The 26,162-nt window shown below is 45.2% G+C and overlaps 1 protein-coding gene across 1 annotated transcript in view; it reads right to left on the bottom strand.

The window, feature by feature from the left end:
* The window catches only part of LOC144129185 (cell adhesion molecule Dscam1-like), a 136,113-nt gene that overhangs the window by 85,046 nt on the left and 24,905 nt on the right, over positions 1-26,162 (bottom strand). Inside the window, exon 2 of the mRNA XM_077663163.1 lies at positions 1,609-1,899. Coding sequence (XP_077519289.1) covers positions 1,609-1,899 — 291 coding nt within the window. The remainder of the gene's footprint in view (positions 1-1,608; positions 1,900-26,162) is intronic.

Raw genomic sequence — 26,162 nt, 5'->3', positions numbered from 1 at the left:
AGCAGCATATATATATATATATTCGCTAATTTGCTCATTTGTACTCATACAGTAATTTGTAGTCACATGAACCGTCGGAGTGCACTCGATCACATTCCAACTTTAACCTCCACTGCTTCCGGGTTTCGAGGCCGGCTCTTTAAAGCACAACAAGAAAGTCGTCCCAAAGGTGATAAAACTTGCACAATGTTTGATAGTGCTCGAAGTTACTGTTCCCTCACGCTTTTGCGCTAACTGGAGACTAAATTTTTGCGCCCTAGTGACCACCCACCATTCCTCCTTTTACTTAATCTTTGCCATTCTGCGACCAGGTAGCGGTAGGTCAGAGCAAGGTGGCTTTATGTCGGCTTGTGCGTTCTCCATATTTCTGTGCGCGAATATTTTCTCACCAACATCTTTCTCATTTACTTGCTGGTAATTGTTCGCCTTTTTTCGTTAGAAATAAGCGCGAAGCTGCAAGAAAAAGAAATTTTACCTGCGTTTACGGACCTATTTTACATTTCATATTGGACTACTGCTAGTCACACTGAAATCGGAACCTTTCACAGCATTTAGGCATGAAATAAGCCTACTCTCAATGAAACCGATGAAGCTATAAGGAAATTTATTGCTTTATTTAAGGGTGCGGTTTGTTAGGATAGGAAAGCATTAGCTTAATCGAAGATAATTTCGAAGAACTAGAAGAAAAAGCAACCACGCTGCCGGTGAGTTCCGAAACCACGAGCTTCGCAAGTCGCGTACAGCGAATGAAGGGGCGAACGAACTGGCTCGAGGTCTCACTTTCCGATCTGGCTCCCATCCCCCTTACACACACATACAACTCGGACAAAGACGGACTGATAAGATACAGGGATATAGTTGAGCACTATAGACTAAACCGGAAGCTATACCCGGAAGCTGATCGCAGGCTCAGCAAAAGGAGGAAGCAATTTGTAGGAGGTTACAGGCGGGCACATACCTGAATCCGTACGTATTAAGCAAATGGTACCCGGGGCAATACCACGGTAAGTGCAAACTTTGCAAGAGATAGGCAAATATGATTCACATGATATGGACATGCACTCAGAAAACGATTCGAGGACCATTAGATATGAAGAAACATGGGAGGCTCTGATGCTCAGCTCGGGCCTAGATAAGCAAAAGGACGTCATCAATCAAGCCCAGGCAGCTGCCAAGTCCCAAGGCATCCTGGCCGACTCCTAATCTTGGAGGTTTAAACCTCATCGAATTTTTTTAACGAAAAAAAGTTTTTTCTCTCTGTGTCTATTAACAGAGCTACGGCAGCGGCTCTCCAGCCTTGTACTATCAAGTGTATTCGAGTTATGTGCAGACGAGCCCTGAAGGCGTTTGCCAGTGTCCCCTTCAAATATAACAGCGTATATGGAACGATCTGTTTAACAGCAAATGTCACGTAAAACGCGATGAAACAGGGCGGGCAAAAGCTATGTGAATGCTGTCTTGCTCTCCTGAGGAATAGGCTGCACCCAACTGGAATACATTAGAAAGCAGAAGTGGGTACAGCCACGCCGTAGCCTAGACGATACTTAACAGAGTATTACACCGCACAGCAGTCTGGGGAATTCGAAGCTACGGGCCACAGGCTCTCACCTCCGAGCACGTGTACCGGTCTGCTGGCGATGCTGCCCAGCACGTTGGTGGCGACGCATCGGTAGAAGGCAGAGTGCTCGGCCTGCCGGTAGGCCTCCGGCAAAAAGGGCCTGAGCGTAAGCGTGCCGTCGGTGGACACCCTCACGCCGGCGGCCGTTTCCCAGCGAAGCGACGGCTTGGGGCTGCCATCTGCCTGGCAGCGAACCTCGACGCCCGTCTGGTTGGTGAACTCCACCAGAGCAGGAGGCTCCAGCGTGAAGTACGGTCCTCGATACAGGAGGCCTAGGACACCTGCCGAAGAGAGGCATAGCTGAAAGGTGCCCTTCGTGACGAACACAAAGAGAACGCTAGGCTAAAAGGCGCAAATGGGGTTGTTTTGGATTCGATCATCCAGATAAATTAACTAGCACAGCAATGACGCAGATGAAGGAAGGCGCAGGGAAGATAGGCTAGAAGTGCAAGTCTTGCGTAACCCATGTACATGTTTTCTTTTTATGCTGGTTGATGTGTTATGATAGTTGGTGTGTTAAGGTAGGTAAGTCTTCCGGAAAACAAATGCGAAGAGGTGGCTGCGCTCCCAACTTTTTAAGCAGGCTGGTACTTGATATGAAACAGAGGAGAGGAAAGGAAATGTTGACAGCTGAAGGTACTCCGTTTCTCAAGTGGCACTCTGTAGAAATGTGCGCTGTCACGTTTTTTGACCTCTTGGGGAGACTTATTTATGTTTTTTTCGGCCTTTCGATGATTGCGGTATGTGGATCGCGGCATGAGAGAACAAAAATATTTGAGAGAAAATAACTAGCCTCATGTCGACTGCAGCAGTTAGGCTAACGAAATTGGTTTACTCCAATAAGAAAAAATAATTGAGAAAGTGAATCTGCGCGAACGAGAAAGCGTTCGAGACGAGGTGCGACTTACTTCACGCCACTTTTTTTTTTGGTACTGTGCAGCACGAGCGAGCAAAAGTCCTGGGAGAACTTAAACTTCTATGTATTACGGTCAGCTATTCGTCTTCACTTGTCAAAAGTTTATGAGTATTTGTTCTTCGAATTCTCACGAAAAATTTATTTTACCAAGTACTTATACCTGAGTCGGGACACGACATAGTGGTGTTTTGCAGGGCTTAAATTAATCAGAGTGGTTTCTTTGCTTGCATGAAAGATTTATGCTTGTGTCATTGTTTTCAAAGATGGTATGAGTGGGCTTAAGACATGCATAGATACTCGGTTGGCTCGAAGAGGACATGAAGAAAGTGCAGGAGAAAACTGCGCAACGCCGGGGTCACCCAGTGTTCACTAAGGACACCCACCACAGAACAGTAAAGAAAATGAGGAAAATTGAATGGCATAATCATTACAAGGATTACATTGAAACCTAACTAGCGTACTGTCTTCGACGAATGAGACCCGTTACTTATACACCCATTCTGACAATGAGCCGCTGTGGTGGCTCAGGGGTTATGGTGCTCTGTGGTATGGCGCTAAATGATTTTGCAGGCGACCACCTGGCGCCTCTTTCAAACCTACACATTTCCTTCCAGCCGCCGCGTTGGATCAGTGGTTATGGCGCTCGGCTGCTGACCCGAAGATCGCGGGTTCGATTCCGGCCACGGCGGTCGCATTTCGATGGAGGCGAAATTCTAGAGACCCGTGCACTGTGCGATGTCAGTGCACGTTACAGAACCCCAGGTGGTCGAAATTATCTGTAGCCCTCCACTACGGCGTCTCTTATAGCGTGAGGCGTTTTGGAACGTTAAACCACATGAAACCAAACTAAAACCAATCATTTCCTTCTTCTCTGACAGTTGCGGTGGACAAGTGGTTGAGCATCCGCCTCGCATGCGGGAGATGCGGGGTTCGATCCCCGGTGATACAATAGGTACCCACCGGTGATACAATAGGTACAAGCTTTCCCCTGGTCTGGTGCTCGGCTTCCTTAGGGTGAAATGCTTGGGAAACGGGTCTTTGACCCCACCTTGGGAAATCGAGAATACCTTGTGCTATGGCGCTCTTTGGCCAAAGATGCCTTTGCGCCATAAGAATCTACAATAATAATAATAATAATAATAATAATAATAATAATAATAATAATAATAATAATAATAATAATAATAATAATAATAATAATAATAATAATAATAATAATAATAATAATAATAATAATAATAATAATAATTGTGCTAGGCTGCAGGCACCAGCCTCCTAATATCACATAATTTGGGCCTGTCCAGAAGACCCGCCCCCTCCGGAGCTAGTGCAGCTCAGAACGCGCGAGCGATTGAAGGTCGTTCTGCTCAGAGTCAGCCCGAACACTCAAGTCCTCTCAGTGGAGCGGGGTCCCAAGGTCGCCGAGGACCAACGGCTTCCTGCCATCTAGCACGGACTCAAGACCAACCACACCGGTTCCACAAGCTGACAAAAGAAATGTTTATCCTCCTCCTGAGGTACCCATGGAGCTGACTTCGTGTGCACTCATTGCAAGACTTAGTGATGTAAAAATTTATAGAGCATCTGATCTTGTTCCACGTACTCTCTCGTTTTGCCTGAGATGTTGGTGCAGTGCGTCATTTCGAACTTTTTTTATGATTAATTTCTGCTGCGCTCTATATCAGCTGGCGTTTTTACATGCAATGAGCGTGATGACAGAACGGTACGAAACAATTCTCTAATGTTTTGTTTGTTGATACTTGCGAGTAATAAAAATAAAGCGAACATTTGCAAATATGTGTCACATTCAGTCCCACTCTCGCCTACTGAAGAAGCGATGACGCTAAATTTAAACCCTGTTTGGCCCTGGCAGGCGATGAGTTGAGTTTAAGTTTTTACCGAAGATCTCACGCAATGTTTCGCGGACAATGCCTAGGAATTGTTGCCTGCTTAAAAAGCTATACAATAATTAATGACTACAGATAGCTACAGAAAATTATTCAACTCCCGGGACGCTCTGCATAACTAATGTGCGTGTTTTTTGTGACTCTTAAAGGGATAAAAGACTGAAGAAAAGCAGAAGACTCATCTTCATTCATTTTACTGGCTAACGTTTACAAGCATCCGGTGTTTGCAGGCAATTCATATCACATTACGAATTTAGGCATATTGGCTGGCTAAGAGAACGAAGAAAGGAAGGACGAATCGTAAACCTCGACGCGCTGACGGTCTGTTCATTGCGCTTTGATGATCGGTGAAAGAATCACGGTCTGAGTTCTTGGAGCACGCGTTAAAGATTGAGCATGTGGACAGGCACTGGCGCCGCCCTTAGAGTGAGGGCTGTTTGAAGCGGTGGAGCCGAAATCAGAGCTAAATATTCGAGATCCTCTGTAGGAGTACGTCAAGTCACATTTTCTTTTTATCTTCCTTTCCTCAGGAACTCCAGTATACGGTAAGTATTGTGCAGGAAGCGCCAGTTGAAGCTGAAAATAAAATATGCAGCTTCCCGGCGCCACTAAGCTGCCGTAGTGCCTATTTGTATCAAAACTTTTCTAGGTACTTTGATATTGCTCTGGGACTAGATTTTTTCTTTTTGTATGCCAGTAACATTCGTGAGGTACTCAGGAGTTGAATTCTAAAGGTTCGCGTCTCGATGCCTTTTCATACATAGAACAATAGTGTTTATATATTGATATAGAAGTAACGTGCTTGAGCGTGTAAATTTTCTGATGAGGCAGCAAAGGAGAAGGCTAGAATTTTATAGGTGTCCATGAGCTGAAAGTGATATATACGTTGGAGATAAAAAGGTCCACCGTGACCAACTTTACATTTCTACATTGATCTTCCCAAAGATGTGCCAGTGTGAAAGCGCAGCATTTGTTATTTTCGACGGCCAACATCTATTTCAGATTTTTTCGTCCTTCAAAAAAAAAAAAGCCTCAGTCAAAATGGCCGACACTGTGCCCCATAATTGCCTCACCAGTTCTATATATTTAAACCTGCCTAACAATATTTCCCGAAGAAATCGCGAAAAAAATTCGTTACAACGACAAGACGTTTTACACTACTGTTAAGACGAAAACAACTACTGGTGCAACAACAACCACCAAGACTACTACTACTACTGCTACTACTACTACTACTACTACTACTACTACTACTACTACTACTACTACTACTACTACTACTACTACTACTACTACTACTACTACGACCACCACCACCACCGCCATCTTACTCCCTGTAAAGCGTGTTTTGTCTGCAATGCACTACGGCTTAACAAGAAGCCCACAACATTGACAATTTTGGCTCGCGGCTCTCGGCATCTAGTTCAATTCTACGGAGAACGCGACACAGTTCAAGTATAAATCTGACTTCGCTGTTCTACGCAGTTCTTCATAGCAGCTAAGAAGAGACTTCACGCAGGGTATGCCGTAGCCATCTTTTTTAAGACCTAGACTATTAGGCTGCGGACATCTTGGATATATTAATAGCCGTTGGGCGAAAGAAAAATAAATCATAAGGTCCACGAAAAATTGGTTGAACTGCGAAAAGCGTTGTATAGGTAATAAAACTGAGCACTGAAGGAAATGAGTTCGTTCTGTTATTTGCGGCAAGTATTGTGCGCTACGGTGCGGCCTGGAAAGTATAGGGAGTATTCATGTGGTGTCACCACACATTTCGGAGAGACGGGTGTCGCAACAGATGGCATGAATAGCACCATGACTGGAGAAGCACCTAGATAATGACAACATATTGCTCTTAACTGATCACCTTGATTTCACTGTCTTAAATTTAGTCTCCAGTGTAGGCTCTGAACGCTAGATTTATTTTATTTGTATTGCTTTGTTCATTATCCTTCGTTGTATTTTTATCCCTAACCCTTTGTTTCTAATTCCCTTTAGCATCTCAAAAATTTACCGCTTGTTGTCAATAAATATCGAAACGCCGCTAAATGAGCCCAGAAAAACAAACATATTTTCATGGAACCAAAGGGCTGTGAGGCGGGGAAAGATGTCCCCAGTCGACTGCGAAACCATCTGTTGTCAATCCTGTCTCATTCGAAACGTTTTGTCTCGCTGCCGTAAGCCGGAGGTAATTACCTGGCTTTTCTTTGCGCCCTATTAGTTGCAGAAGCATCTGCTTTACTTCGCAGAGGGAAGAGAAACATTAACGCGAACACACACCCGCCAGACAAAGCCGTAGGGCGAGGTGACTGTCCTAAAATTCCTCGAAGGACCGCTATTTTTGCGCGATCGAGTTCAGACGTCATTGAACTGAAATAAACGAAGGCGACGAAACTTCGAACAACCTCGAGGAACTGTTGCGAGCGCGAGCTGGTTGCCCGCATTTATCTTAGGGGAGACGAGAAAAGCCGAGGCTCTGTGAGAGGAAATTCTCTCACGTCGTCTCAGAGCTAGGCGCTGGCGTCCAGTATGGTTGAAGACCGTCTCCTGGTAACTCCCCAACCGAGCAGTGCGAGCGACGGAGTAGATGGCCGCTGGGCTTTGGCCTCTTTTGACGATCTCACATAACAAGTCTCCGTGGGTCACTTTGCTCTCTCCATTGCGGCGCTAATATTGCCCCACGCTTGTCCAAACTAGCCTCTGGGGTGTTGTGCCGAGAGCCATTTGCGACGTACCAATGGCCACCATGGCGATCCCTCGCTGGAAACACTATCTACTGCGCTGCAGTCATTACTGGCGGCCGCTAAAACGCGCTTTGCTTTCTTTTGTGCGTGTTTGTGCAGGAGATGCTTTTTGTTTATGTGGTAGGGCATTCGAGCATATTTGAAGGAAGTACGAAATTATAGAACATGTAAAGAACAGCGAATTATGCAAATGTTGTTGTAGTAAAGAAAAAAGATAGGCTGCGGAAATCTGGCTGCTTGTACTGACGAATAGAAAAGAAGAGTTGCAACCAGGCTAAAACTGCCTTAGTGTTGTGTGTTCAATTTTGTCGGTAGCACAATTATCCTTGCCCTGTTGAAGAACCTTCGTTGCAGGCGTACCATCTGGTTATGCAATAGTGATTTTTAGCGGTGGGAAATATATCAAACTCCAGACACACTTTGCTTTGCGCTGCTGCTATAATTCGCGATCTAACGGTAACGTCAGGTCGTTGATGTAATTTTTTTTTCGATTTTTATGCCCTTGTCCTAACTCTACGTGCTAAGTACAGTAACTGCCCATGTCTTTGTTAGTTAGTGAGCTTTGATTAAACGCTTGAGTTCCTCTTGCATGCGAGCACATCTTAGGATGCATAAGATATTCAATAATAACTATAAGATTTAACCTTCCTTAAAGAAAGCTGCCCAGAAATATGAAGTGCTCATTTACGTTTGAACCCAAGCCTTAGCGCCCTCATTTCAACCTCATTACTTCTCTACACGCAAGACACCCTGAATATCTCACAATAAATGAGCTTTCGTGCTCACGATTCAGGATTCCGTCCTTTCCACTAAGATAATTTTAATGAGCACCCGGGACCAGCTAAGCCTAGAAAAGTTTGCCGATTAAGAAAGATGTTAAACTTCGGGCTTATAAATTGGCCGCTGAGAGGCCGCGCTTAGCTGGGGTTGGCTTTCGCCACGACGCCCTAAGTCAAATCCGAGAGGGGATTCTGAGAGGGGAGGGTGTGGAGGGGGGCTCGCGGAACGCAGCTAGACTGGGTGCGGAGCGAACGCTCGCATGCTGAATGACTTCCCGGCCCTCGGTCAATGCAGCGGAGTGATCAAGGCAGCAGAGAGAGCAAGTGCCCCGCAAGGGAAACTGCTGCCGGCCTCTCCTCATTCCGGGCATCGCGGTGCGGTCAGCTCATTTCGAGCGCAGCCAACGAAAACAGATGCCCCCTCTAGGCCGTCGAAACGAGTGAGCGGCTCTAGTTAACTCTAAATTGGACGCCGTAACTCTGCGTGGTTTCACTACCGCCGCTCCTCCCCATCGCCCTGGAATGCTAGGGGATTGAGTTTGTTGCTGCGCTGAGCTCGAGGGCCCTTTTATATATACCGGTCGGGAAAGTTCTTGATCCCGAAGCCCTGTGTCTCTCAAACTGCCCCCGCCGTAGCGGCTCTAGCGCGCTGCCGCGCAGCCCAGATGACTCGACGCGTCCCAGATAGCTTCTGTATATTGCTTTTTGGCGATGCGTCCACCGACGGCCACTTGTTAACCCACCCCGTCGTGGAGCGGCGGGGAAGCGGCCGCAGTGAGTCGAGCTTGTGCGTTGTGAGCGAGAGTGCGCTCGCTTATTGAGCTACTGCGGTGAGGCATGAGGACGGGCTTGCTTCGTCGACTTAGTTTTCTGGTTGGAACTCAGTATGCGATGGTAGCAACTTAAGGTGTCTCAGCCGTTTTCGTTTTTTTTTTCTTTCTCAAGACTAGGGGCAGCCTGGAGTAAGCTGAATGAACCTCGAGTACAATATTGAAGACGGGACGTTGTCGTCAGTGCTTCACACTGCCTACTTTGTTTGCTCAGCCCCGTGAAATCGTTCCAGAAAAGACGCTACGACGTAAGAAAAGTACGACTGCTTGGTTCACGTTTGCCTTGTCGTGAAATCCATCAGAGAATGTCGGTTACAGTCACTGAGGAATGCCACAGGTTCTATTTTATACGGGAGGCCTTCAGCATCAGGCCTTCAGCAGCTCGTATCTCTCAGTATTGTAGTATCCGCAACACACAGAAGATATCAAGGGGCACTTAGGCGAGCAAGCTGACCATTCTAGTTGTCGACTAATAAATTCTAAGTGGTTAATCAATGACCGCATAGCCGTGCTGGTTACAACGCAACTGTACTTCATCCTTCCAAAAGAAGGTAGCGGGGCGAAGTAGGCGGATGGTGTAACAAAACCATGTGAAGTTCGTGCCTCAAAATTTAAGCTCAGGAGCGGATGAAACCAGCAGACGCCACAGTGAAATTGCCCTACCCTTTCCTACTACGGGAACCCACTGACTGCGCCCAGAGTGTGGCGCAAACTCAGCACTGCAACTCCGAACTGCGAGTGTTCCACACGATTCCTGTGCGAAGATCGCGTTTTGAAATTCTCCCTCTTCGAGAACAAGATACGGATTACGCTGACCGGTGGCAATGCCAGCGACTTTTGCTACCCGTATCGACAATTTGCGCTCCATCAGCGGGAATCGCGAAGTGAGTGCACTTGAGCCACTCAGACTCCGAAGAAGAAACCGGGATGGAAATAACCATCCCGGTTGAAATCATGCATGGAAGAAGCAGGTGGGTCCGGATTAGATATCAGCCGGTTCTCGTGACGTGGAACTTGAGACGTAACGGCCTCTTCTCTAGGGCGCTCGTCGTCGGATCCTTCAGTTTCCCAACTTCGCCTCATCACTCCTGAGCGTCAGCGAATCTGCATTTTCTGCTTACCGAGCTACTCATCTTAATTGGCTGCGCCACCGAACGACTTTTCTCGCACGCGCCACTCGAGCGGCTAGCGCTGAACTCCTGGGGGATTCAAAAGGAGTTCGGTCGGACAGAGAGCGCGCAGTTTGCGGGGCGCAAATTTTGCACTGAAGAGGCTCCTCAGGTAAGATGGAAGCGGGAACTTCGAGGTGAGCCAATCTGCTGCCTTGTTTGCTGGGTTGAATGAGTGAACCATATCATTCAGAGTGGTTCCTCGAAGCACGCGATTTAATTTATTTTATTCTGCTGATATAGAATAGTAATCCTTTGAAAATTTGAGCAACTTATTAAGGCACTCCAAGAAACGACAAAAAAAATTTCCAGCCCTTCGGCTAAGTTGCTAGACCGAAAAGTGCTGTAAATGCATATTTCATCTACGAATAAAAGTTATTATGCTTCTTGTTGCCCTTAGCAACTTGGTTACTATGAATAGAAGTTCAGGGGAAAGTGTATGTCCGACATATGTCAGTGTATGTCCGACATATGTCAAACGGATGACATAGCACTTGGAGCTTGCAATAAAATATCGTAATAAATAAGTTGTCGCCCGGGTTTGAACCCGGCCGCGGTGGCTGCGTTTTTTGGAGGAAAAGCGCTAAGGCGCCCGTGTGCTGTGCGATGTCAGTGCACGTTAAAGATCTCCAGGTGGTCGAAATTATTCCGGAGCCCTCCACTATGGCACCTATTCCTTTCTTCTTTCAGTCCCTCCTTTATTCCTTCCCTTACGGCGCGGTTCAGGTGTCCAACGATATATGAGACAGATACTGCGCCATTTCCTTTCCCCAAAAAACCAATTATTATTAAGTTGTCGTCGTCGACTAAGTCAAATATGAAATCGCGTTTCGAGTCAATGGCGTTTTTGTGTAGAAAATATTGTAAACAAGGAGCCAGTAGATGCTCCGAAGTGTTGCCGGTTCTTTCACTTTTTCAGTGGCCGCAATTTTTTCACCGCTTTAATGCGTGACATCAGGAACTTTAGTCGGAATTTATGCCTAAAACTTCGCTGCTCGATTAATTATATTATGCTCTTATCCCGTACATATTTCATCTTTTTCACGCATTCATCTAAGAAGTAGAATTTTGAAGAGCGTGAAGGCAGGCATAGATTGCTGACTCAGTTAAGCTGCTGCAAAATAAGCCTGCTCAGGAAAAATGAGAGGCAGTGACACGAAGAGGAGCAGAGAAAAATTGAAGGGTTTCAACGGCTACGATAACAAAAACGAAACAAAACATTAAATGCAGCACATTTCAATCGCCGGTGATGATTTACCAGCGTGAGTTTGAGCTTGCATCTTAATAAACGAGAAATCTTGGACTTTGTCTTTTTGTCTCAGATTTAAGTAGAAAGAAAACACGGCAGGGTCGTTCATCGCAAAGCTGAATGGCATTGCTTCTCGCTCTTGGTACACGCTTTCTGAGATAAGTCTAAAATCAATAAATAAAAGAAACGGTGTTCAGCAAACTTCGTTTTGAGAACAAGAAAAGACATAAAATTTTCCACAACAAGCGAAAACATTACTCTGACAGCCTTTCTTTTTACAAGTTGTTCTGTAAACGCGCTGATAGAAAAGAAAATAAGGCAGAGTAGTGTCAACAGGCGCGACCAAATCTTCCTGGGAACAATACTAAGGACACAAAGGGAAGCAGCAGTTACGTTTGCAGTTAGCCTTCGGACAAGCGTAATCCATCAGAACATGTATCGATTAACTTATTCATCGGAAACACGAGGAGAATTTCTCCGGCGGATCCCGGGCGCGAAGAGTTTTCCAAGATCTGCTTCCTCGCTCTCTTCCCACGAAATTGATGGGCCCGCAGCAAGCAAAGCGGCCCGAAGAAAAACGCACTGACGTCATTTGTCATCCGCGCGTGTTCGGCCGTGTGGCCCCTTTTCGTTGCTCACTTGAAGCCGATTGCTCGCTCAATGGCTGGAGAGGGGCAGATTCCCAAACTCCCCATTTCCTCCTTCCCCATCCTTCCTTTCCCTACTCCCGAAACGCCGGCGCAAAAAAACCCGAGGCTCAATTTTCTTAACTGCCGCCGTATGTCATAGCATGTTGTGCTCCGTGTTAGCGAAAACACGGCGGCCTGGCCTTGTCTTTTGAACAAATGGCCGTCGATGCGATGAACAGAGGAAAGGAGAGAAAGGAGGAAAGGAACTCATTCGAAGTAATATGAGAGGAGGGGAAAGGGGTGCGCGCTCGTGGAGAAAGGAAATTGCCTTAGTGCCTTCTCGAAAACTAGGGTGTTCTTCGCGCGCTCAACAAGAAGTGAGCGAGGCTATGGAAAAAGTTGTGCTTTGCATTGATCGAGTAGTAATCGCGCACTAAAAAAAACTGAAGGGGACACTTAAGCTTCGCCTTAGGAGTATGGCGCGATAGCGTTAATGAGTTCATGCCCATATATGCGGAATTGGTCACCGGTCCCTGGTAGTCCTCACACCAGTCCTTGCTCAATGCTGCAGTGGTTAAGGGATGCGCCACTGCCCTGTGATGGCCACCGTTGGGGCTTGTTGCGACCCAAGTTGCTCTTCCAGAGCATCTTCTCGCGATCAATCATTAATTTAACTGCCACCTGCCATGGTGGTGAGTTTCGGTCGGGAGATAGTGATGACGCCAAATGGTGCACGTGACGTATGCAGACAATCTTGTTTGCGTCTAAGGCCCCTTTTCTACCATCGCGGGTTGCACGAGGCCGAGCAGAATTTTGTACCCCAGATTGGTCACAGCGTGGCCACACCGGGTACGGTGGACAGGGTGGCCAACTGAGCCACCCTAATCCACCCTATGTTCTGCTTACACCGCCGAGTACGCTGACGACGCCGGGTATTCCGCACAACGGGAACCTTAACGCTGGGGCTTGAGGCTAAAGGATGGTATACAGGATTCCTGCATTGTGCTACCTGTTTTGCGGCCGCTCGGCCTGGTTAATGATACACAGCTGCTGCACATGCGCGTGGCTACCTTCTAATACTGACATGCCCCTTAAAATCCCGTTCATTTTACAACCAAAACCTCCTTGTAGTTAACCTTCCCTAGTTCCCTTTTCTCTCTCTCTTTGTTTACAGAATACCCTATATGGTCCGCGAAAAGTTCTGTGAGCAAAAAGATTAGTGGTAAAAACTATGTGCAGATCCCGTGGCATCCTGCAGCCAGTACGTATTGAGTGGGTCCCACGGGATCTGCTGACCTCTCAAAGCCAGGCAGAATTAGACTCATCATTGCCTCGGCTTTTTCAATTGGACAACATTACCCTTCTTTCATCAAGAAAGGAACCCCTCCGGCGCCGCACACGTGCTCTCATCTCCCCGGGTGCGGTAATCCTCCCCCGCGGTCTTACCCGTGCAGAGGAGGTTGCGCTTAGGGGATCCGTGTCGGGTTTGCCCTCACACCAGCCATCACTCGGAAGTGGCCTCAGTACCGAGATTTGTTTCCTCGTCCATGGTGTCCGATATGTAAACACGAGGACATTGAAGCCGACATTCATCACTTGCTGTGGGACTGCCCAGCTCTCAAGCCTACAAGGATCCGGCACTTGAATGTAGCGGGTCTTTCACCAGACAACCCTGCTTCATACATTGCCTGGACGCAGGGACCGTACCATCGTTCTACACGGGACTTCATGAAATCAGCTAGCCTTTTTCAGTTCATTTAATCACTACTACATCTTTAACCACACCTTCACCCCTCATTGATTCCCTGAGGCAATAAATTTCGCTTAAAAAACTATTTGATAGTGCGCATGCGAGTACTGTTTTGCAACGGGAATGTGAGTTATAGCTGTTACTTCAAGCTCAGGCTGACGGAAACGACGTTCAAGGCTCGCAAAAATGAAAGAACAGGAGAGTCATGATTTGTTGCTTCGTGCAACAGTCCCTTGATCCTTGAAAGTGTTTCATCAGTCACCCGAAATTTTGACCTTTAGGAACACACTCTGAGCTAAACTAAAATAGCCATAAAAGTTAAACTTATTTGCACGTTTAAGAGTGCAGAGATCAATTGATACCTTGTTACATTTCTACTGATTAAAACTTTCACGCTATTCGAAACCCGACTGTAGCAGAACGGGAGTATTGTTCCCCAGAAATTTCTTAAAAGCATTATAACGCTTTGTGAACTTCTATCGCACGTGGAACGTGAGCAAGCCTTATTCACAAAATCAATGCATGGTCACATCTTTTCCCCCGTGCCAAGAAAAAAAGAGTGGACATGGATGACAGCGCAGGGTCACAAACCAAGGACTGCACACAGGATGGGCCAGTTGGCTGGAAGGTGGAGAGGGGGGGATAAAAGCGGGTCAAAATGATTAGTTGGCGCACTCATTTCCTACAGCGCAGCGAGTCCTTGCGCTGCCCGAGCGCGTCGGCATTGATGTGAGAGGAACTGTGTAATTAGCCCAAACTCGCCTTTGAAGTGCTCGTAGTCACCAAAGCTCGCGCGGCGGCTCTGATCACCGACCGAGGGAGCAAAAAAAGTGGCCGGATTATGGGAACGACGCTCTCCATCCTTGGAAGAGGATAGGGAAGCGTGAAGGGAAAAAAGGCTCCGGAGGAGGAGACAGTATTCCGCTCGAACAGAGTCAAAGGTAACGCGCGCCGGCCCGCGGGCCGCTCAAAGAAAATCCGGTGCGCGATAATGGCCAGCGACTAATCTGATTGGCTTCTCAGCTTGGCTCGAGCCGTTGCGATACCTTTAGGATCGGTGAGCCGTGAGAATGGCGAGCTCGGTGGTGATGAGAGCTGCCGTGTAAGAAGAAGAAGCAAGAAATAAACAGAACGTAACGCATGGCGCTAGGCTGAGTGCAGATTGTGCCCACTAGAGAGCATAGAAGGGTTCTGAAGAGAATTCCGCTGCTATCGAAGCGCAGCAGTCACAGTCATCGTAATATGCGACGCAACGCCTGCCCGTACTTTCTGGAAGTTTTCTTGTTATTCAATATCCTTGCTGTCTTTCCAACGTTCCGCCTCGTTATCTAGGTCACCTGTCTAGGTTAACCTTAGAACTGGAATTTAGTGAGCCCTTGAAAAGCGTGCGTACGTACTCGTCAGATGAAAAAAAAAAAGGGGGGGGGGGGACGTTTATTCACGCCTGTTGTGAATGTTCGGAAAAAGTATTACCGCTCGGCAGGAGTCTAACTGGAACAGTTTGCAAGCTTTAGTAAGCTCTCCACTTTAAATTGGTCATTCTGTAGCAATTTTCAGCTATTCTTGATTTCATATGGCAGAAACACGCAGAAAAACCTCTTGATTTAATACCCGAGACTTTATCATTACAGTTGTGAGATGTTTTTAAGCTTGATATAACACTTTATAATGCGCTATTTTACTAATACGTGAGGCTACAGTCGATCGTAGTACTGTGGTTTTGTCCTTTCGCGACGTTATCAAGACCTAAACTCCTCCTCTGTAGGTATCAACGTACTTCATAGATTGCCTGAACATAAATGTTAGTAGCTTAAGCTTTTGAATACCCAGGGGATGGCTCTAAGCAGATAATTTTGTGAGTTTTGCTTCTAATACATGAATACAGAGTAAATCTGTGTATTAGAATCTCACTGTATCAATTTGGGAACTAACAATGCGCGCACAAAGCAATATAATGCACATAAAAGCGCCGTTGGACTCCTTATTACTTTTCTCACACGCTAACATTTTGCTCGATGCGAAAGGTCTGTGATGAATTGTGACAATAATGAATGGCTCACAATTTTCTGTGGCTAAGAAGTGAAACTTTAGCGATAACTGATAATCTTAGAAATTCCTGGCAGAAATTAACCTGCCTTTCAAGCCGTGGTATCAAGTATTACCTGCAACTGGTAAATCACTCCGACCATTCAGGTCGTTGCATGGTATTCGTTGCAGGATTATTGAAACGAAGTTACCGACAGTAATTGTGATCATTCGTAACATACACATAAAGTGCCTAACTTCGATGCGCACGACAATGCCGCTGTTATTCCGGACATATAATTCATATCTTGTCTTACCCGCGCGCATTTGCTGTGCAGCTACCTTTTCTATGGCTTCGCTAGGCGTTTTCTAGACATTCACACAAAATATATGTACTATCGAGCCTCGTTATAAAGAGACTGTCTATACCTAAATAATGAATGTAACGAATGAATGACAATTCCCCTTAGAAGTTCGGTCAGTACGCGCCATAACGAAACTACGGCTATAACGAAGTAATCGCCCAGCCCCTTGAACTTCTTTATAACGGGATTCAACTGTACAACAATATGAAACAACCTTGATCCTTGTTCTGTAGCTACCAAGTTATCAATGTACAAAGGCAGCCGGAATAACAATGAAAGTTATAATAATAAACACTACCAGACTTCTACCAACGCAGAAAAAAAAATCGAAGAATGCATGCTGCGGGTTCCTCCGACAAAGCTTTTGAGGGGGTATAATCTCTAAAAACCACATGACCACGCAACTTCGCCATATGAGCTAATACATCACGCAATCCAATAAGTGACTACGCCAGGTGACGATTTCATCATGTACTTAAAGAACTCATATGACCAGTTTGAATGAGTTACATGAGCAATGAACCTTTTACACAGCATTAACCCTGAACCTTGACTGCTAGACTGGCCTCAAATTACGTAAACGACCTCTTGTTATTATTTCTGAGGTACATGACTTGCTGTTTCTGAGCATATTAGATTCATGAAAAAAAATCCTTTCAAAGCGAGTGCTTTCTGCTTTTACCTAAGTCATGCACCTCCTGTATTCTTACAAATTCGTCCCAGAACCCTCTTGACTAAATTTCTAAGTTTAAGCTTGCCGAAGAAAGAACTCAGTGAAAACGCTCAGTTCCCAGTTTCGAAAAATATACGGCTTTTAGTACGCCCACCGACCTAGAATCTCCTGTACCTGTACTTTCACTCCAAGAGACAAAAAAAAAGCAAAAAGTGAATAAAGTGAAACGCCAACTCCTCCGTCAATTTCCAAAGGTCAAGCTTTTTCGAAGAATAACGGCCCTTGCGGGCAATCTCTCCCCGAGCGTCATAACTTCCTCGGGGCTTAGTAACATACACGAGCTCCCACGCGCGACATTGAAGAAAGCGTTGCGGTCACGGAGCTTCATGTTTGCACTCCACGGCTGCTGGCTTTTCCATCTTGCAAAAAAAAAGTAGCAAAAAAGAACATTGCTGCACCGATCGTTATGGAGCACGTGGCTTGGGGTCGCGGCTTGCAACAATGAGATAGCTCCATCTACTCTCGTCCGAGGCAGCGTACTGGCCCCGGCTTGGCTGGGCTTGCCTCGGCTCTCTACGGTTTACGGTCGGCAAACAGTGAATGCGGGAATACTCTTGCTTCACGCCTTCTTTGGATGTACACAGGAACAGAGATAGAGTAGGATGGAAGGGGATGAGGGGGGGGGGGGGGGTGGAGAGGCAATATGTTAGCATTCCCGTCAGACGTGGCTTGGACCAGAAAAAAAATGAATAAATAGAGGTGCGTGTGGATGTTCCTGAGCGGAGCCCGATACTACGAGCGCGCCGGCTGCCTTTGCCAGCGCCTGGTCGCAAATTTGAAGTTGCGCGCCTAAAGACGCTCGCTCGAGTGAGGCACGCGCTTTTCTAAGAGGATTAGGAGCTGAAACCCGTGAGGAAGGAAAAAGAGGGAGCCTGATCTCCGGCCGTGTTACTGCCGCCCGGCTCAAGTATTTTACAATTCTGAGACAGGCAACAAATACATAAATAAATAAACAAACGGGCACGCTTCTTTTCGGACTGCTTCATATTTTTCCTCCCCTGCTTGTTCACGGTTAGGCTCAGTGGCATCTTCGAAGCGAGAGCAGCTTGTTTGTCGCGAAGCTACACCTCTTGCACTTTGCATGGCTTACTCAGCGCGTACGAAAAAAGTAATGCGCTTCACTGCTGGGATTGCGCGCTGGCGCGAATACTTCGCAAGGAAGTTCTTCATGTTGCTTCTCCTCAGCGGTCGGTGCATTTTTCCGCAAGAAGGTGTAGTGCGAGATTTATAGATGCATGTTTATCTATTTTTTCGAGTTGCAGTGACACCGAAGCACAAGAATTTTTTTTCCGCGGGTGGTGTTGAGCTTTGCGCTGAAATTTATTTCGTTTTTTGATTTTAAAGATTTTGCAGCAATTTTTGAAGCAGTGCCTGCGAGTGGAAATATCTATTTCGGTTTCGCTCTCTGAGAACTTCTTTTCGCATTCATCCCCCCCCTCCCCCCATAACCCCTGTACCCCTGTTTTCTTGCATGATCGTAGGCAATTCTTGTAGAGAAAAACAAGCTTATACTACACGAGCCAGGAACCGAGGTTACAGCAACAAGATCGTTTTCTTGACAGTGACAGGCATTTGTTTTAAGCCTGCTTGAGCTGGAAAGTGTCTTTTCTTGACAACGTTGCTATCATCTTGATTCAACGGTTCACGCGTGCTTCTTAATCCTACGCGACTAAGAAGGGATGTGCTCAAAGCGGATCAGAAAGGCATAATTCTTTAAAGCGTGACACTTGTTGAACAGTTTGAAAAGTTTTATAACGAAGAGCGTTTTCACCGGAGCTATGACTCTCCAGGCATTCTGTTTGTACGGGCGTGCGTTGTGACTTCCGCGGAGGAAGGTATCTGCGTAATAAGAAGGTTGGAGCAGAAAATAACTAGATAAGCGAACTTGGATAGGAAAGGACGATTGATAAGAAGCAGTTGCATTTCAGCGCTGAGTGAAGTTAAGCTTAGGAAAAGAATGCTGAAAGGCTGGGCTAGACTTTTGAGTGACTTAAGTGGCAGCCAGAGCCATCAGGGCGTGCGTATCACGGTTATTTGCGGTAAATGACTCTGACACCGCTCAGTGGCCCTTGTTATCCACTCTCCTGCGCCAGATGTGACGTAGGAGGCCGGGTAACAAAGTAAGTATTTCGAACACCGTCATTTCGTTCTGCTCTCTCGTGGTGTTCTTTTTTTTTGATGCCGTTATTTCTTGACTGCTGTTAAAATGTTCAAAGCGGCACTTAATTACATTTTATGCTGGCAGTGCAACAGCATTAGAACCTGTTCATGCATTTACCGGATGTGACGTCACTTCTCTCCAGCCAATGGAAATTATTCCCTCTGGTGACGTCACTTCCCAGCAACTAATGGGAATTATCCGCTCTGGTGACGTCATTACTTGCCAGCGAATGGGAATTATTCCCTCTCGTGACGTCATTCCCCTGCAGCCAATAGGAATTATCCGCTCTGGTGACATCGCTTATCTCCAGTCAGTGGGCATTTTTGTAACCAACGCCGTATTTTTTTTTCCCGATGAGGTTTCGAATGCTCATGAATACTCTCTAGTTAAGCCTGTACAGTGTTTGCGGAAGTTTCAGATATAGCCAGTTACAAAACGCCCGTTAGTGTGAAAAGTGCAGTGGATAATGGCTATGACCACATGTGTGCAGCTGTACCTTCCGCAACGCTGCTGTTGCGGCAGCGCGCGCCCCAACCGCGGACGATGATGACGAGGAAGGTATACAAGAACAAGGCACTAGCTCGAGATAAAAAATCGAGCATTAATTGAGTTCGGTAAGTGTAGGAGTAATATGTGGCCGCGTCCTTTGTCCTTCGTGTTTACGTGACACTACAATATTCCAAAAACTGTCAGATGCTTCGTTGCGGCCGGTGGAGCTGGGTTGTACAGCAAAGCGGTCATTATATATTTCATATAGATCAATACTTAAACGATTAAACATTATTTTTTAATTTTTTTATTTTAGGGCGAAAATTATGTTGCGAAATTGATGGCCGTTAACAACACCCGCCGCGGTGGCTCAGTTGTTAAGGCGCTCGTTTACGGAGCTGGAGTACCCGGGTTCGAACCCAACCGCAACGGGCCGTTTCGATTGAGGCGAAACGCAAAGGCGCCCGTGTGCTGTGCGATGTGAGTGCACGTTAAAGATCCCCAGGTGGTCGAAATTATTCCGGCGCCATCCACTACGATACCTTTTTCTTTTCTTTCACTCCCTCCTTTATCCCTTCCCTTATGGCACGGTTCGGGTGTCCACCGATATATGTGAGACAGTTATTGCGTCATTTCAGTTCCTCAAAAACCAACTTTGAACTTTTCCGTTAAAATCGAAGGCGAGCTGTGTTTTAAATTTTCTTTTTCGGCAACATGTTTCGAAATGTCGAACGGCAAAAATACGCGCTTGAAAGCTCGAGTTCGCTGTCTCGCTTTGCATATTTATAAAATGGCTTCTCTCAGATTTCCAATCCATGATATACAGGTGCATTTGGTGTATTTGATAATTTAGAAGAAGTGATGTTGATTTCGGTGACGATACCCCGCGCTGCGACGCCGTTTTACAATTAGGCAGTGCGGGAAAGCCAGCTCAGCAAGATTTCAAATGGGTATTTCTGAATTTCGATATTTCAGACCGCATTGCCGATTAAGATGCTTTAAAAACAGGATGCACCTTTGATGCTGATGGCCATTCATCTCGCGATATAACCCTGCTCTGTAATGTCAAAAGACAAAAAATACTCTCCTTTAAATTTATTTAATTAATCGCCTAATTATTGATTCATATGAGGTGCATAATGTCCGCCTTGTCGCAAAATACAGCTCAACCGACCTCATCAATGTATCCTTCACGTTTTTTATAAGTCTGAAAAGGTAAATAAAATCGCCCTGTATATTCAATATTCCCTAGTGCTTTCAGTTCCCAGGCAGCTGTTTTTTGTCGTGTGGTATCGTGCGGACACGTTTGTCTAAAAAAAAAAACAGCGATTCAGGGATTTCGTCCGATTATAGTCACTTCAGGAGCTAATATAATTGAAAGACCTGGGAGCATGCAAACGAAAGCTGACAGCACCAAGGATAAACAAGAAGCTGTCAAACAGGCGGATCGGTATATTTTTACAGAAACGTCTGCTGAGCGAATTGCACCAGAGTGACAGAACGAGTTTGAAGATTGCTGCAACAAATTATACTCACCAATGGAACCGCCTAGTAGGAAGGGTACCAGTCGGAAACCTTCAAAGCTTCGAAGGCTCGCCGCAGTCAAGGCACTCACTTGGCTGACTTCTGGAGTTTCGATATGACAGAGTGATAAATCAAGAGGAAAAAGGCTCAGCACTGCGGGGGGGGGGGGGGGGGGGGGGGGTGTGTCTGGCCTTAATGACCATCTGGTGCTGGACGAACAATCCCGGGAAGAAAAAAACCTCTGGGTGCTTGACAACGTTTCGATAAGCGGACTTGTCTTCCTCTGGGCCTTTTCATTCGCTTGTTCACTTTGTGACTATCAAAAACCATCTGACCAACCTCTCTCTACTATGTTCACGAGAATACTGTGATGAAGGCAAGAGTTTGATGGAAGCCCGCCTGGTCTGGATTGTACATGACGAGATAATTAACAAATAATTATGTTTACCTGAAAGAACATTGGACTATGGCTCTATGTCGTGTCATTAATACCTCAGATGGCACAGTATACCCAAATCGTTATGACGGAAATCTGCCCCCAGTCAACACGAGATGTTGGATTCCGCCATGCGCCGCATTTAAAGCGATTATGCTATTTTTTGCCTTCATTGTGAACAAGGCTGCTGTATGGAAACTGAAACTTTCTGTCATCTTTCTTTTGATTGGGGCGGTTCATTCTTTGGTCAAGAGCATGATTAACTTCCTTCCGGCTACGTCAAATCTAATCGTCTATACTAGTAAAGGTTTAGCGCTGACACAAGGACAGACAGAGAAGTACACACCCCAAGTGCTAAGGTGCCTATACTCGTTTAAACTGTAATGGAAACTAGTGATCACAGGTAAACGGGATAGCTGATCTGTGTTAAGATTTGAAAGTTTATTAGAAAGCTTGGTAGTGAGACCGAGTGGGCAATGCAGTTTATTGATGGTCCGAGCCATCTGAGAGCTGCTTATGGGTAATGATAAACCATGCAGCATTAACCAACATCATAACACTGGTTTGCTGCTCCTACGCACATAATTTGCTCTTCGTTGAAATCAATAAATTTAGTAACGCTATATCAAGCTAAGAGCTCAAAATATAACACTAGGTACACAATTAACCTTCACTTTACATATGCTCAATTTGGAACTCAGGAAAACGTTCTGATATACTTGTTCTATTTTTTTTCATTATCACTATGCATGGCACTCGGCGGCTACAGATTTTTCAAAAATAAAAAAAAAGTGTTCTAACATTTCCATAACAAGAAAAACTGCGAATTTCTGTTTGTAGGAAGCATATTTATTATGTATTCATTAGCAGTAGCGAGGAAACAGCAACTGGTTTCAAAATCCAGTTCTAATATTTTAACCAGATGTGGGGGCTCGCTCTCATGCAGAACAGCGTCATTTCCAGTTGCCTTCGCTCGAGATAGGTTAGATAGGAAAGCAGATGTCATATTACGCGAATAAAGCAAGTCAGTACTTTGTGCCGCCGCTGTTTAGGCCTCTTATGAATTTGCAAGTAGGGAAGAGTAGGGCAAAACGCGATTCAAAGTAACAAATTATTCTCATTAATATTTTATTTCCCTGTATCAAAAAATAAATACTGCAGAATTATTCCCTACCATCCTGGCATTACGGTCACCAAATATAAAAACGCTCGCTGAATAATAACACACTAAAACTGGACAAAACTAAAAACGTCAGCACGTCGCATAATGAGACAGTGCATGGGGAAAATGAGATGCTCTTCCAAAATCATCATGTTACTCAACCTTGTAATGAATGCAAATGAAGTTGCCTTCAGGCATCTAGAAAATCTTTGTGAGCCTATTCGAGTGACAAACATTGTCCTAATAACGAAGCCGGCCTGTTTTTTTTTCCATTACCCACTATAGGGTACGCATTTCTACCCCTACACTCTGCGCGCAGCCTGGCTGCGCGATGTTTTTGAATTTCCTAACTCATTGCAGTTCTTTTATTAAAGCGATAGCTTTACTAGGCTATGTGACGGTCGTGTCCGCAGCAGTTGTGAGGAACTTAGAAGAGGTAACGCCAACGAATGGTTGTAATCGAAAGAAGATGTTGCGAGAATGATGTCGAAAAAAGAATTGTGTCGATAAGTTCATTAGTTAATTAATTAGAGCCAAAAATGCCTAGAAAGTGGGTGGAGCCAGGCCAACGTGTGGCGCCAAATTTGGAAAACCGAAATTGTGGGCGGAGCCAACGCGTGGCGCCAAAAATTGAAAACGAAGCGTGGCGCGGAGTTGGAAAACTCGAAATGGACTATTGATAGAACTCTATTAAGTAACACAATTAATTGTGGTAATTGGGAAATTGTATGAATTTACACTAGTGCTTAATCGAGTAAATGTGAGAAGGGATAAGCGAATTAAAGACAGACGACGCGTGAAGCAAAGAGAGACGAAGAGAGGCAAATAGGGGCAAAGAGAAACAAGAAGGCGTCAATGCGTTCGCATTCCTCCAATGGGGGTGACCACAGCGAGCTGAAAAGTTTTTTTTAGTGTCCAAGATGTTGCCCATTTGCTCAGCTGCGTTAAATGAACATGCTCTTTGGTTCGGTTCATGGCGCGTGAACACGAGGTTTTAAATGTGATTGTAGCCCAGCCCAAAAAGAGCTTGCTGCAATGTCAGGATTTGTTGTACAATATGCCAGCCGGACAGAGTCTGACGATAAGATTCGCAGGCTTTTTTTATAAAGTTTATGTCTTTCCTATTCTATCATTTTCTTTACTGTTGTATGGTGGGCGTCTTTTGGAATTCCAAAACGTTTGATGGTGCCGGCGCTGCTTGCCTCTCGCCAGTGCTTTATTCATGTTTTCTGCGGGCTAGTCGGCATTCATTATGCATTTTTTGTGCGCTGATATTATCCTAGAGAGCGGAAAAAACAAGTACAAAGCTTTAGAGGACGAAATAAATGTTACTAGTACTTTGGTCTCTCCAGAACAAAACAACGTCGCATTTCGTCCCGTATGTAGCCTAGCTGCTGCTAAAGGGATTTTATCTTAATTAGCAGAGAAGCAAAATTCTGGAATGTTTCATAAGATGAGACCAATTACAAATTATAATAACAAAACTGTCGCGTTAATCTCGGATGCAAGGTTGAATGAGCTGCACTGCTTTCAACAAACTGGCGAGCTGAATTTTGCGCCTTTTTGACCGCTTCTTAGTTCACTAAGGCTCACTTCATAGCCTTTTATTGTGTTTCTATCGTTCAATCTCGTTAACCTGGTTGCAGACATGCGTGGAGTTCTAGTACATCAGTATCGAGTTAGTATGACGGGCTCATATAAAAGTCAGGGGGCGCTAAGTAACAAAATGTCATATTTTGCCCCAATCTATCATAATGTCATGGCTAAATTCCTGATTATTTTGCATATTAACCATAAACTAAAATGAGTGCGCGTTTTTGCGTTTTTTTTGCACAGCCTACCATAGCACTTTCAGTGTTGACCGAATTAAAGTTAATTATATTCATTCAGCGCTTCTAAACAGCGCGCAGTTTGGTATCCAACTTTCCATACCTGCGAAAAAAACCCCATTAAGAGCCGTTTTTTTTCAAAACTTCTCTTTTTGTTTTGTTTTTCTGAGCTCTAATATTAGTAGGTGAGGTGTACAGGACGAGATTACATTATCCTGATTTAAAAGGCGTTGAACAGTACTCTCAATTCTATCAAACCATGCTGCAAGAAATCGTTTTATCATAAAAAAGGTCCATATGCTTTCAGGATATTCAAGTGTGTTCATGAGTGTCTCGTTTAATTAGTATATGACCGCCAGCACAGATTCTTTTTCATAGTAAGTTGAACGAATATACGCATGGCCTCATAAAATCCACCCTGATGTCACACTGTCAATTTTAAAATTAAGGGGACTAAAGATTTAACTTATGTAACGTACTACGAGCTCCTCAGGGGGAAATTCTGTTTTATGGGCACATTTTTTTCGCGCCATTATTACAAAAGCGGCGCAGTATCCTAAATGTGAGCGCCTCAGGGAGCGGATCGAACATGATCTCCGTGGTTCTAAGTGAGGAAGTCAGGAATTTGCATAATTCTGCCAGGAGAGACGCTTCATTTCTGTCGATTTCTTTTCCTGAGTTTTTAACTCAGCCACGGACTACATGGTGATACCTACCGTATTCATTCTCTGCACGTGATTTAATCTCAAAATAATACCCTTAATTAACATAATCACTCCTAGGAACAAAAATAGAGATTTGAATATATTTCCCACTTCTTGCAGGCTCACTAAGTGAAGAATTACGTTGGACCCGACTTCCAAAACCAACGCTTATGTAAAATCTTTGCTTGATAAGCCGGCCATTGGTCCCTGTTATAGGTTGGTCATCATTTGAGTGTCTGTCGCGATTGGCCAGCCTCATTCGCTGACCAATCCTCTAACAACTGCACATTGGAGAACGTTCCGCAATGCTGGTCGTCGCCCTTCAATCTTGTACTGCGTGCAGAATTTGGTTTTGAATAGTGGCGCGTTAAAAATAGCAACTTCAGTACAAAATGCAGACACTGTGACATGTTCTTACAAATCCTTGCACAATTTTTCACTTCAACGTGTGGGCGGTGCTTGACTTAGTCTGGCGATATTTCAATCTGAAGGCACTGAGGTACGCCAGCGACATTTGCTTCGAGAGTTTCTCATGACGACTCCATTTCGCGGTTACCTTTTTCTCAAGGCAAGAGTCGGCGCGTGCGCTATATATAGTTGCTGTCTTTGCGGTTACAACACCCCCATACGTACTCCTGCTACGTAGTTCACTCTGGCTTTAAGTGCGCAAAAAAAAGATAAATAAAAAACAAATTGAGCTTGCTGCCTGTGACATTGTGAAACGCTGCTCTTCTCGATCAACCACGTGTTCAGTGAAAGCTGAGTTTAAAAGCCTACGCAGCCTTCCCATGCGGCTCTTGATATAGAAGCTCGATGAATGTCGCTGAACATGGAAAAGTCTATCATCTTTTTACTTTTTTCCTCAAACGTTAATGAAGACGAGATGGATTGACTAGTGAGCTTGCCATAAATACACGGGTGTACCGAAGGCGTTAAGTAATATGTATTCAGAATTAGAGAGAAGAAAATGCAAACAAAAGCGTTCTCTATTTGGAGAGAAGTACTATTTAGGACAGATATGCAGTTTGTGGGCTAGAGAACCAAGGTAAATAATAAGCGAAGGACACTTTATTTATTTGTTTAAATACTCCTAAATGCCCTCCAGAAAAGGGTATTACATACGGGGCCCCAGGGAAGGGGGGG

Source organism: Amblyomma americanum, chromosome 4, assembly GCF_052857255.1.
Source record: "Amblyomma americanum isolate KBUSLIRL-KWMA chromosome 4, ASM5285725v1, whole genome shotgun sequence".
Taxonomy (NCBI): Eukaryota; Metazoa; Arthropoda; class Arachnida; order Ixodida; family Ixodidae; genus Amblyomma; species Amblyomma americanum.
This window is presented reverse-complemented; position numbering and strand designations above follow the sequence as displayed.